The sequence below is a fragment of the Engystomops pustulosus genome, chromosome 2 (assembly GCF_040894005.1).
Source record: "Engystomops pustulosus chromosome 2, aEngPut4.maternal, whole genome shotgun sequence".
Lineage (NCBI taxonomy): Eukaryota > Metazoa > Chordata > Amphibia > Anura > Leptodactylidae > Engystomops > Engystomops pustulosus.
The window spans coordinates 65205366-65218577 of record NC_092412.1 but is presented as its reverse complement, the minus strand read 5'-3'; the positions used below and the strand labels follow the sequence as shown (position 1 = coordinate 65218577).

The 13212-nt window shown below is 41.4% G+C and overlaps 2 protein-coding genes across 3 annotated transcripts in view; both read right to left on the bottom strand.

Moving 5' to 3' along the window:
• The window catches only part of SUOX (sulfite oxidase), a 47251-nt gene extending 39950 nt beyond the window's left edge, over nucleotides 1–7301 (bottom strand). Inside the window, exons 1-2 of one of the 2 annotated variants that reach the window (XM_072135050.1) lie at nucleotides 7196–7301; nucleotides 493–559 (exon numbers count right to left, since the gene is read on the bottom strand). In XM_072135050.1, coding sequence (XP_071991151.1) covers nucleotides 493–559; nucleotides 7196–7262 — 134 coding nt within the window. In that variant the 5' untranslated portion in view covers nucleotides 7263–7301. Of the gene's footprint in view, nucleotides 1–492; nucleotides 560–5944; nucleotides 6058–7195 lie in introns of those variants that run through there. The other variant, XM_072135051.1, reaches the window with a different exon arrangement.
• The window catches only part of RPS26 (ribosomal protein S26), a 104738-nt gene extending 91644 nt beyond the window's left edge, over nucleotides 1–13094 (bottom strand). The window contains exon 1 of the mRNA XM_072135061.1: nucleotides 10740–13094. Within this exon, the coding sequence (XP_071991162.1) occupies nucleotides 10740–10844 (105 nt within the window). The 5' untranslated portion in view covers nucleotides 10845–13094. The remainder of the gene's footprint in view (nucleotides 1–10739) is intronic.
• Between the last annotated feature and the right edge of the window lie 118 nt (nucleotides 13095–13212).

The following is a 13212-nucleotide window of genomic DNA, read 5'->3' as shown; positions in this document are numbered from 1 at the left end:
CTCCGTGGTGCCAGCGCAGTTCGCTGGCAGGTTTCCTGTGTAAGGGTCACCGCGCAGGCGCAAGGTTTCCTGTGCGGTAAGCTGACGCCATGGAGGGAGGGATGAGAACATGGAAGGAAAATAATTGTATAATTACTAGCAGGGGCCGAGCGGAGACTTACGTAAATGAGCAAGGAAGCATTACGATTTGAAAGAGGCATCACATCTTATTCCAGGGATATTACACGGACGGAGGGGAGCACAGATGAGAGTCTGACTGCTATGTACTCTGCAATGCCTATTGGGACCTGTCACCAGTGAAATTCTGCCTACTGGTGACAGGTTCCCTGTCCCTTAATGAGGTTAAATATGGTGACAGACTAATATTACAATTATAGTTGTGTTGATTCAGGGATTTCATTCAATAGATTTAAAGCCTGCAAGGATTTTTCTGCCAAAAATAAGAAAAAAATGGCATGAAGACATCATGGGGTTTGAGCTAGAGTTACTTACCTGTGTGGTCTGGTGAGGCTGCATAGTGCCACTGATGAGACCCTACATAGCAGTGTCATGATGTACCCTACAGCAAAGACAGAAAAACAAAATGTAAGAAAAATAGCAAAAGGTGCAAGTACTCCAAAAGTGCCCTACGTAGAATGTAGTTGAATTCCATAGGAGAGCACTGTGAGGAGTTTTTGTGACCTGTGTGGATGTCATTATGAAGGGAGGAGTGGAGTTGTGACTTATCTTCTTACAGTTTATAACAGCATGATGTCCAATTCAAATACAATTTTTACACCATCTAAATAATTTTAAATATTACTAATGGTACACGAGAAGCCAATTTATAGCCAACCTATAGCCATTTATACCTGTTGACCGTCTAGTGACAGCAGATGTAGGGGAGAGAAGGATCAGGCAGATGGAGAACAAAATAATAGAACATATTGTAATCCCAGAGAAGTTGTCTAGAAGCAATATTTGTCACCCATGTGTAGCACAGCAGAGCCCGGTGTGTATGCAAGTCAGCCGAGATAGATGTACAAGATCGGCCAACAGGAATCTATGGTTATGTGTAAAAAACAAAATGGTGCAGCTTTGAATGCAAAGTAAAACATCGCTCATTTACAGAATATGAGGGAAAGTTACATATTTATGCCAAGAAACACCAACACTGTGGGGAACCATGACCATCAGTGTTGAAGTGCCTTTTTTTGCTTTCTCTGTCTTTATGGGGAAGGTCCATCATTGTAAAACGGGGGCAAAGCTTGTGTAAATAGGAAGGGGAAAAAAACAAACAAAAAGGAAACAAAACTGGTGCAAAAAACTAATTTTTTTAAGATAAAAATCAGTCGTTATCATTATGCCATAATTGGTAAACAGAAGAGTGAAAAACTTAAAAGTTCCCTACACAATACGGTTTTTACTTGATAGGTGATTTGGGAGTTAGACTAAACTTTAGCAACATGTATCCTCTACAAAAATAAGTGGATAAAGTAGTCTGTAGATCTCAGCCCTTGTGATACTTAAAATTTTTCTCCATTATATCTTCTGAAAATCCATTTCCATAAACACGCAATACAAAACTTTCAGACAATAAACAGGTGCCTTTAGACTTGGGCTAAGAGCAGGGTCGACTCCAGGTTTCAGTAGGCCCCTGGGCGACAGAACCTCCATGGGCCCCTTTGCAGTGAACTCACATGGAGGCATTCAAAACAGAAAACAGTCTCCTGTTCCATAAAATATTCCCTAGGTTATCATAGCATACAGCCCCCTTATGGTTATTTTATATAAATTCCCCCTCACCCCATGGATTCCTTACATACAGCTTTATATGGAATTACCCCCCCCCCCCCCAGCAGCTCTGAGCCCTGGCACTTGCCCAGTGCTGGCACTGGCACCGACTAAGAGCACAAGTGTCTTGCCTGAAATGGGTCACATATTTTTGTATTACATATTGGATGGAAGTTTTTTTTTTTTTTACTGTGCTGCCATTCAAGTCCTATTTTCCTGTAGTCCAGACGGGCTCTGTTCCTTTGCATAGGTAATGCCACAGCCTCTGATGGTTACCAACAATCAGACTTTTATTTTTTTAAGTGAGTCTTTGTCCATTAATATTCAAAGGATCAGAGAAGGTTGTATGGAAAGAGAAAGTATCTGGCGGCTAGAAACCAATTTCTCAGTAGAAAGTATCGAATATCTACTGATCCTATAAGCCAGAGGTCTGAGCTCTAATAATAGAGGCCATGATCTTGCATTGCATAGTTCACGGTTCACAGGGAACAAGCCAACTGCTTATCTTACTATACTGATAACCTTAGCTACTAATTGTAGGATCATAAACTATACAGCTTAATTCCCTCATTGCTGCAATGTGGCAGTCTACAGGGAAGAAGCCACACAAGATGGACTAGCATGTCCAATCCCCCTCCCCACCAGACTTCACTTATTGGGGTACACTCAGGACACCCTTATGCACATTAGATGCTGAATGACTAGTTAGTGTATATATATTTGTTTTTACTACCATTGTACTGTACTACATTAGGCTGTGTAGTTTTAGGGGAAAGGGTTCCCTAGCTTATCAGCGCTGGCAGAGATATTAGTACACACCCTCCACAGAACATTCTACCACTACTGTGGTAAACAAGTACACAAGGTTTGCTCCACCCAATCATGGTCAATGCTTAATATTGAGGATGCGTTCACAAAGGCGAATGGTGTATAGAAAGCTAATGCTAAAGTGGTTAGCATTACAGCCTTGCAGTCCTGGGTGCAAGTCCCAGGGTCAACATCTGCAAAAAGCTTGTATGTTCTCTCAGAGTTTGTGTGGGTTTCCTCCAGGTCCTCCGGTTTCCTCCCACACGCCAAAACATACTGGTAGGTGGATTAGATTGTGAGCCCCATTGGGGACAGGGACTGATTTGGCAAACTCTGTGCAGCGCTGCATAATCTGTGTGCGCTATATAAATAAAAGGAATTATTATGGCAACACAACTTTTTCCAGTAAACAAACCAATCACGTGTTGCTCGTTCAAGATTGCAAGTGTTTAAACATATCTGCAGTAGGGAGAAGATCTTCCCCACTGTACGCATGAATGCAGTCTAGGATAGGGTCAACTTTAAGCATTATCCTCCTATCCCGCAATCTTGTTCTTTCAAGCACATACGCAACCCATTCTGTATGGGGTACTCGGGTCTACTTCGCCAATTCCATCAGCCCCATACTGAATCAATGTACCTGCACTGCCATAGTTTGGCCACTTTAGCGGAATTGACTTCTAAGAGTCTTACATCTGCAATGAGGAGATTCTATGACCACAGCAGAATACACAAGACGGAGATCTGTGGAGGTTACCTGGTGCATCACTGGACTTATGTTATCCAGTGACCTTATACATCACTGCAATAGGTGAGAATTTATATACCGAGCTGTAAAATGCAAAGAATAGTGAACTGAATCCTGTGAAATTTTACTGCGATTTTAGCAGTAAAATGATAACCACCACATACTGCTATACACACACACACACCAATAAACAGCCTACATTTTATAGACTGGCAATGAACAGAGATCCTGCGCATCAGGCTAGTATCAATAAAGATAACAGGTACATTTACTAAAGAAAACAAAAATATAGGACATTTTACAGGGAGTTATAAAATTCACAAATGGACCCAGAATATGATAAATGTGCTTTACAGGTCTATTGGGAGTCCAATGAGTCTCAGTTTGTGTAGGAAGACTAGATAAGGGCATTTTTTACAAAAAGTTTACACCAAAATAATTTTAATTTGTATCATTTTATGAGGATTTCTGTTTATATAGCAAAGAAAGTTACACAAAACATGAACAATTTTACAGTTGGAAGGGGACGAAACTGGCCAATACTAGGAGAATTATATACCTATAAAAAGAGAATGCGGAAGGAAGTCAGAATGGGTGGCCAGATGCATTAGGTAACAGTACAATGTAAGCTTTGGATTGCAATCGTTGTTGTTCACAGCACCAACCTTCCCCCCCATATACAGTACATGTTCTGCCAAGGGTGTGTCCGAAAATAGTGAGAGGGAAGGCTCAGCCAGTGGCAGTGGCTTATCTCCCTTGATAACAGAAGGATGGAGGTAATGCTGTAATGCTCCGTGCAGAACAGTCTTAAAGGGAACACAAGTTATGATAACAAACACTGTAAGCAAATTACTTATAAGGAGTCACAAGTATTCAGAGTCTCATGGGAATGTCACATTTTGACTTTAATAATTTCCCATGGGACAGGTAATCCTAATTTACCCTAACTAGTTGCCATCCCAACTTGTGGTGACTTACCTACACTATATGACATCAGTCGAGCCATGACAGTACTGCGACTCTATGGCTTCTCTGAAAACAGTATTCAAAACACTAATCTCTGAAACTGGTGGCAGTGTTTGGGTCCTCAAGCCAAGTCACTGAATATTCACCACTTCTATAGTTCAGAAGATATAGGGTTAGAAGGGTATTCACACCACAGACATTTATTGCATTTACACAGTATGTGCAGTACCCGGCTAGTGGCTTTAGGTCCCACATCTATCATCAGAATGGAGGTCCTTGACAAAACTCTTACGGTTTTGGCAAACGGTAAGGTGGCTAAATAAATAGATGAGTAGTGAGAATATCCAAAATATTAAAAACGGGAACACTCAGTCCCTTTTTGCGGCTTTTTTGCCCCAGTGCAAAGTCTGTGCCAGGCCTCGACTATAATGTATGTTTTATAGTAATAGTCTTCTCATATGGGACACCATAAGGGCCCCCTAAACCTCTGCACCCCCTAAAGTTACACCCCTGTAATTAAATCTCTACATCAGCAAATGGGAGCAGATGTTCTGCATGGATTTCATTGGGGAAAATCTACTGTAGTTTACAATAGCCATATCATCCATGTGATTCCATAGATCAGTGGTGGCGAACCTATGGCACGGGTGCCAGAGGTGGCACTCAGAGCCCTCTCTGTGGACACCTAGGTCCTCAGCATAGAGTTCATAAGACAGGACCCATGGCCTCTTCCTGCAGTCCCAGGCCACTTAGGACATTGTGCACTTAGCACTATTTTAAAGCATCACATCCTTTGCTGCAGGAGAAGTGAGAAGATATAGCCAGTGCTGGATTATAATTTGAGCTCCTGACATGGGCTCTGCATTCTTTCTGTACAGGGGACCTTGGAGCGAAGCTACAAAATAATCAGAATTTCTCCTCTTTCTACTGTATTGATGTCCTCAGGACGCCAATACGATTAAAAGCTTTGAAAAAGCAGTAAGCAATAAGTTATTGCTTAAATTGCCACGTTGGCACTTAGAAATAAATAAGTGCACTCGCTCTCAAAAAGGTTCACCATCACTGCCATAGATACTAACAATAAAAGGTGAATACATATATGTAGTGATTGACATAACATGGAGTCTGAAGTAGGTTTCCATCAATGTGAGAGGACACATTGTGGAGTTACTACCTGTGTGCTGGGAGCCTAGGGGTATGTACACACACTGCACAAATACATTCCTACAGACCGGATACCTCCCACAGGGGACTCTATGCTACACTTCAATACATCCCAACAAATAACTTAAAGTTGATACATTGTACCAAACCACCAGGAGAAAGATTGCTAATGCAGAGGTTTTTAAAGGGAGTTGATTTCTATTATTATGCCCTCATTGATTGACAACGGGGAGGAGCCAAAGTACATTAGAAAGTTGCATAAATTATCACGACACAGTGTTTAATTGTATAGCCTCCCCTAGGGGAGTACTGGGAGCCTAGATCACAGTCACTATAGTCCCGTAACCCACAACAGAAGCTGCCAGTCCCGCCTGCCCCCGCACCGCCGCCAGCTCACTACAGGGCGCCATAGCGGAGAAGCCGCAGCGGTGACGCACATTGGCGCTGACCAGTCCGATGCGGCTTCTGCTCTACACACGTAGTTACCTGCCGAAGCCGCGCGTCTTCACTCGCTGACAGATGGAGTCGCACAGTAAGGCAGAGCGACCAGTTCCCTTAAATGGGACGCGTAGTGACGTCACAGGGGGGTGGGCCAACCAAACACCCGCTTTGACCCTTTCAGAGCTGCGGGTGGAGTAAAGTCAAGTTCAGAGCTGGAAACATTGTGGAGACTCATGACGTGGAGCATAGTGATGCATCTCTGCCAACTAGTGACAGACTGGGACATAGCCCCTCAGTATTGTAGTGGTGAACCGTGAGGAAAACATAATAATAATAATAATAATATATTTCTATAAAATATTAGTTGTGTGTCCCGTTTCTAAGCATTTTCACATTTCATTGTTTGGGTGTCTGTTTCCATTGATCTGCAAAAATAAAAACAACCAAGAACATAAAGAAGAATTAACTAAGACTACAGGCAGTCCCCGGGTTACGTACAAGATAGGGTCTGGAGGTTTGTTCTTAAGTTGAATTTGTATGTAAGTCGAAACTGTATATTTTATAATTGTAGATCCAGACAAAAAAAATTTTGGCCCCAGTGACATTTGGAGTTTAAACATTTTTTGCTGTAATGGGACCAAGGATTATCAATAAAGCTTCATTATAGACATCTTACAGCTGATTACTGCAGCCTAGGACTATAGTAAAGCATTCAGAAAGCTTCATCAGAGGTCAGAGGGGTCTGTCTGTAACTATGGGTTGTCTGTAAGTCGGGTGTCCTTAAGTAGGGGACCGCCTGTATTGAACACCAGGTATACCAAGATGCTCCGGTGCTGCTAAGGGTGTGTTCACACGTGCGGTTCTGCCGTCTATAACGCACTCTCTGAGTATATCCCGATATGAGCTGCACCACCAGAATGAAAACTTCACTAGGTTACACTCGTCCGAGAATTCAGATATACATGCTCTATATATATGTGCATAAATATGTGGATATGATTGTATACATGTATGTGTATCTATAAATGTGTGTGATTGTATAAACATGTGCTAGGCTATGGATCCCAGTTTCTCCTAGTTATGCCCCTGATCTTAGCCTTTTACCTGTATATTAAAAATAAGAAAACAAACAACTCATGTGAAGTCATGTGAAAATGAGCAGATGAGAGTCATATTTTGACTGAGATGAGTCAAGTTTAGTGGTTGCGGACGCCCCTATCTTCTATAGTACCTAGAAACATTTGGTGTCATATTAAAAATAAGAGGGAATTCTAGAAAGGACACTTCATACCCTACCTGGGGTTACTAGTAACAGTGTCCCTTTAAAAATGTAAATGGCCTTGTCTCTGTTTCCAGGGATCATCCTCCATGTGAGCGAGTCTGTCGTTCAACAAACTACAGGCTGGATCCACACAAACTGTTCATTGAGTAAATACAGCAGAGCAAAATATTATTCTTTTTGTTACGCTTTGAATAGCAAATTTCCTTCAGGCGAGTTCACATGTTTGGGGAAGACTTGGGCAAGCTGGAGGATCACATGGCTACAAACATGGAAACTTTCCAAGATTCTGCCATCTGAAGCTGCAGAGATCTTGTGTCCCTCCGGCTGAGGAGCTTAGAAGCTTCCAGAATGTTGCTTGGCAAAAATATCTAAACGCTCATGCAATAGGTATCCAAGTCAACATCTGCATAGAGTTTGTGTGTGTTTTCTCCGGGTCCTCCGGTTTCCTCCCACACTCCAAAACAGGTTGATTAGATTGTGAGCCCCATGTGGCAGGGACTGATTTGGCAAGGTCTGAGCAGCGCTGCAGAATCTGTGTGCGCTATACATTTAAAGTAATTACTATTATCATGAAATAAGGTGAACTACAAAAAAGGTAAACAGAAGTCAACTCCTTAAGCGTTCCAAAGAGAACCTAAGGGCGCGTTCGCGCGTTCATAACGCGACGCTAGCGCACAGTGGGCGGGGCTCGGGCCGATCACATATGCGCTTCCCGGGAAACGCATGCGATTAATAACCCGATCGCATGTGTTTCTCTGGAAACGCATATGCGATCGCCCCAAACTCCGCCCCCTGTGCGCTAGCGTCACGTTATGAACGCGGCGCTAGCGGAACGTGTGAACGTGCCCTCAGGCTTACACACACACACTATATATACATATACATACACACATACACGCACACTTATAAACAGAGTTCTTCATTCATGCACGCATTCAGACACTCTTGCACACATATAGAGCATATACTGACATACAGCACATATACACACAACATATACAAATACAGATTTTAAATATCACAGATACACACATACAGTGCCATATACAGATGTACAGCACATGTATTTACACCGTATGAAAATACAGCATTTAAATATCACAGATATACATCACATATGTTATATGCATATTATGATGTACAACGTGCAGCATAATATGTATATAATGGTGCTCATCCTCCATTCTTTATTGGTTGGATGACGAATTGCTGTGCTTTGATTCCATTTAGAAACAGAAGCAAAGCTCGAAGTGTGACAACACCCTGATGGCGCGTTCACACGTTGCGTTTTGGTTGTGTTTTCATTGCGTTTGAAACGCATTACAACAGCTGATGAGAGGTGATTTGCCCAATTACATTACGCATGCGTTTGTTTACAAACTTAAACGGTAATATAACTAGGCAAATTACCTCTCATCAGCTGTTGTATATGCGTTTCAAACGCAACCAAAACGCAACGTGTGAACGGGCCCTCAGGGTGATGGCACACGGGGCATTTTGAACGCTTTTTTGGCCTGTTTTTAAACAGTCCGTCAAAAAAAGCATTCGTTAAAAAATGCAAGGGTTTTTGAAAAACGCATGTTTTTTTTTTTTTTTTTTTTTTTTTTTTAAATCAATCCGTTTTTGACAGGTTTGACCAATTATCTTAATTGAAACTGGTCAAAAAACGCATCCGTTTTTTACCGCATGCGGTTTTTGACGGACTGCTAAAAAACGGACCAAAAACGCATTCAAAGCACCACGTGTGCCATCACCCGAACTCATAGATCCATGACCTCCTTCCTTCTAAAATCAACTTTTAAAATGATGCTTATGAGCCAGAAGGTCTCTGGGGTAAATTACCAGAGCCCCTCCGTGCTCTACCGTCACAAGCATTTATACCGTTTCCCCCTCCACCCCGCACCCTCAGCACTTCCTCCCTCCCTCTGCCTGATGTAATTTTACAGCAACAGATGATTGAGGGTGCATTCACATTTGGCACATGCATTTCAAAATCAGCTGTAGAGATATTTGGCTAATCTTCAAAACGCAAGGGTTAAAGCGATGAGATTATTTAATCTAGAAGGGCGCGGTCACACGTTCCACTAGGCGTCCTTTCATAACGCGATGCTATTGCACAGGGGGCGGTCCTCTGCCCGAATACAGATGAGTTTTCAGGGAAACGCATGCGATCATCGCATGCAATAAAGACTCATGTTTGGATTCTTTGTAATTCAACCAGAACAGAGAGGGTCTTGTCCCGATTGCATAGGTGTTTCAACTGGAAAGCTGTAACGAGTGCCAAATGTTTAGCATTGTTTACATCCAAAACACATGGGGGATATTTATCAAAACTATCTTTTTCCCCTATTTTTGCAACTTTTTAGCAATTTTACACTTTTTATTTTGCCATTTCACAAAGTTCATGTAGTTTTTTTTTTTTCCTGTGCAGTGCCCGATTTGTCATAAGGGATTTGTCATAAGTCTCCAGACGTGGACGCCTGATAAAGTCGCCCACAGCCAGTCTAGTGCAGGCGTAGGCAAGGGGTTGCATAAATATTTTAGACTTTGGTGCGATTTTTCTGACAAAAGTTTCAAAAAACCCACCACACTCACCTATATCAACCACTAAAATAAATCAGGTCAGGCCGAAACCTTGTATAAAATCCTAAAGACTAAACACACGTCTCCAGACTCAAGATAAATGTCCCCATTGTGCTCATTTTCAGTCCCATACGAGAGTCAATTGTAGCAAGCAATGTGACATTATGGTGTGGCCTGCACCTCCTTATATATAAGAAGCACATTGCACTCGGCTGAAGAGATATCTAGGCTAGCATAAAAAAAAAAACACAGGTTTTGATAAATTCTCACAATTGAATGGAGCCACAGGACCCATGCCTCATCTGCCACTCCATCAAATAGGGGTAAGGGAACCCTGTTCTATCAGATCGTTATCCAAAGGATAGGTGATAACTTGCTTGTCCCAAACCCTTTATCCTGTTTCCAGTTGCATTCACATCACTTGCGGTAGTCAGCGATCTCCGTCAGCTCCATAGAGATGAATGTAGCAGAATGTGCCATCAGCTTCACTCATCACGGCAAGTGACGAGGGATCCGACAGAGGTAACTTGTACCCCCGGTCTCGTGATCTGTGGGGATCCCATCACTGAGATCAGTAAGTTAGGCCGTGGATGGGGCTTAACTTGTTTGGTGGGAAAACCCCTTAAAGGAATTGTGATGAAAAAGCTTAACAAAAATAACTATCGTTACCTTTAAATTATAAAGTGACAGATCAGTGTTAAGAAATATGGTCACAATTCCTCTTCACTGTTTATAGACTACTATAAGAGATTTCTCTAGAGAAACAGAAAATAATGAAGCAGACAACTAAGAAGCTAAGTTCATTTATTATACACACACAGTCTTTGTTTTTACTTACATTAAATACATTGGTAGATCAGGGGGGAGATGTCCATCATGGTTACAACTGAAGTAAGATCTTTCTTAATGCAAATAAGAAATAAAAAATGCACATTAAAAATGAAAGTAACTGTATCTTTCGGAGCTGTAATGTGCCATCTTGGACCAGGTTTCACCCATATGCAGATAGGGAATCCAGGTGAAGGCGGCCTTGTTAGTATTTGGAGTACAACAATGGGTATTTGTGGCAATACAATGCATCACTTCATCTGGACATTGAAAAAGGACAAGCACAACATCAATATCTCTGTTGTCCCATAGCAAAACCTTAGCAGTGATTTTTGTATTAGTTTGTAAAGTGAATTTTAGTGAACTTGAGCCAATAATGAATAGTTATCCAAAATCAGCCTTTACAGGATCAATGGATATACAGTCTTCTGTGGAATCAATAATATACGTTGCTTGCACATTATGTATCATCACAGTTAAAAAATAAATATCACTTTTCAATCAGCTGCAATGATTAATAAGACTGTAACATACATCTTCCACAGGTAGAAGGACTTGCAGATTCCTACAGAAGTTTATTATTCAATCAGCAGCTTCCCAAGAGCAATTAGCGCAGCTTACAGGGTACAGCAATTGTGGCTACGTCCTGCAGAGTAGTGGCAACCAATGTGGATAAACATACCAAATGCCAAACGCCATACCATAAATATATCTGCACACATGTGGAACGATTAGTGTCTCTGTCTAGAGGTTTAGGCTGATATCTGTGGCTATAGGCAGATCTTACAGTGTATGCAAAACATAAAACTGGTAATTTAATCAATATCTGGGATATAGATATTGGGTATAGTCAGAGACTGAACCACAAATCTCAGATTAGATCACTTTTTTTTGTGCTTTTTTTTCCTGCATGAGATGCCTAGAGCTTCATATACTATTGTAGTGTGAGGGTTTAACACAGCAGCAGTGTTGGAAATGGGCAGAAGCTACAAATGTTTTTTTTTTTTTTTTTTATAAAAGGTCTCAATGAAGGCCATAAGTTTCAGTATAGATCTGTAAAGTATTATAAGGGCTGGATCAAATCAGTGTCATTGCATCAGTTTTTTTTGGATCAGTTTGAGCCAAAACCAGGAGAGGAACACACAGAACAGGTGCACATCTTACCATTATACCACATCTCTGTGTAGTCTCCATATCTGGCTTTCGTTTGCCATAACAGTTGAAAAAACATTTATGAAATACCCAAGATGTGAAAAGATCTAAAACACATCAGAAATGTGAGGGTTTTAAAGTGGCTTAAAAAAAATTAGTTTGCCTATAATAGGAAGAAGATAAAGGGTATGTTTATATGGGATCGTTTTCCTGCTGCATTTCTGTAATATAAAGCATTGGTTGAAGGAGTAACGGAGGATCCGCATCAATGTGTCAGCTGCAGCTAACCCGCTGCTACCGTATCCCACCCTAATGGGGGGACAATGTTCACCCTAATTGGTGGGGTTCCCAGACGGAATGACCCCAATTTTCATGTGTTTTTTTTTCAAACTACAGCCAAAAGGAGCGTTAGCAGGAAGGAGAAGTACACGCTTTTTCTTTATCTTATATATAGTTTTGCAAACTGTTCCTATGGCTCTAGCTAATGGAATAAAATTATATACAAACTGCTACAAAACCACATTCATTTTATAAAGGGGCATGTGAAATGCTCAGGTTGGTTTCCCGCATTGCTTATATCTTACAACATCTGCACAATGTATGAAAGTACTGCTTTTGGTGTAGATTTCTCTAGATTGGGATCTGCAACAATTGTTCAATCCATAGGCACACACAATCTGCTATCAATATTTTATACCTGTGTTCTGTACTTGCAGATTTACAACAACCAAAATTTAGCAAAATCCTATTCCACCTTCAGGGTAGATGAACAGAGATGAGCACAATCAGTGTGTAACCATCATCTACATCCAGGTACAATCCGTAGAATACGCTGCGGCTTATAGAAATTCTATGCATCATTTTTGTATCGTCATGGATTGTTGCTGTCAGATTTTCAGCACCCAATTTTGAGCAAAAAGTCTTCTACAAATTTGGCTACCAAGATTATCTACTTTCCCCCGGGGGTATGTTCATATGCCCCAAAATAATAATCAATTTTTAACATCTGAATGGATTGGTTTCTGCGGCACACACATGGATTTCTGCACACCTCATTCAGATAAATTGAGCACAGTCGTGGAAATTTTAGCAACACATCTGCTAAAGGTCTTACATTAGATCCTAAGCCTTTGTAATTTCTGTGCTGTCTATCCCTCTCACAAGTGGTAAGTAGCAGTACCCCAACAGTCCCGTCCACCTATGGAAGGAAGGCACATTTCAAGAGAAAACTGGCAATCCATAAAGCCACCAATAGAAATCAATAAGAACACTTAGACACACACAGAAAGGCACATACCTGCCATGCCAACTGGTGTATAGATAAGACGTGAGAGAACCTCGAGAGTCAGTTTGGTACATTGTGGCCAAACTTATAAGACTCCTTGGCAGGGTAAAGAGTGGTTAATGTATGCAAGATGTATGGGAGGGGATAGGATCACAATTGCTAGGAGGTCGATGATCTCTGATA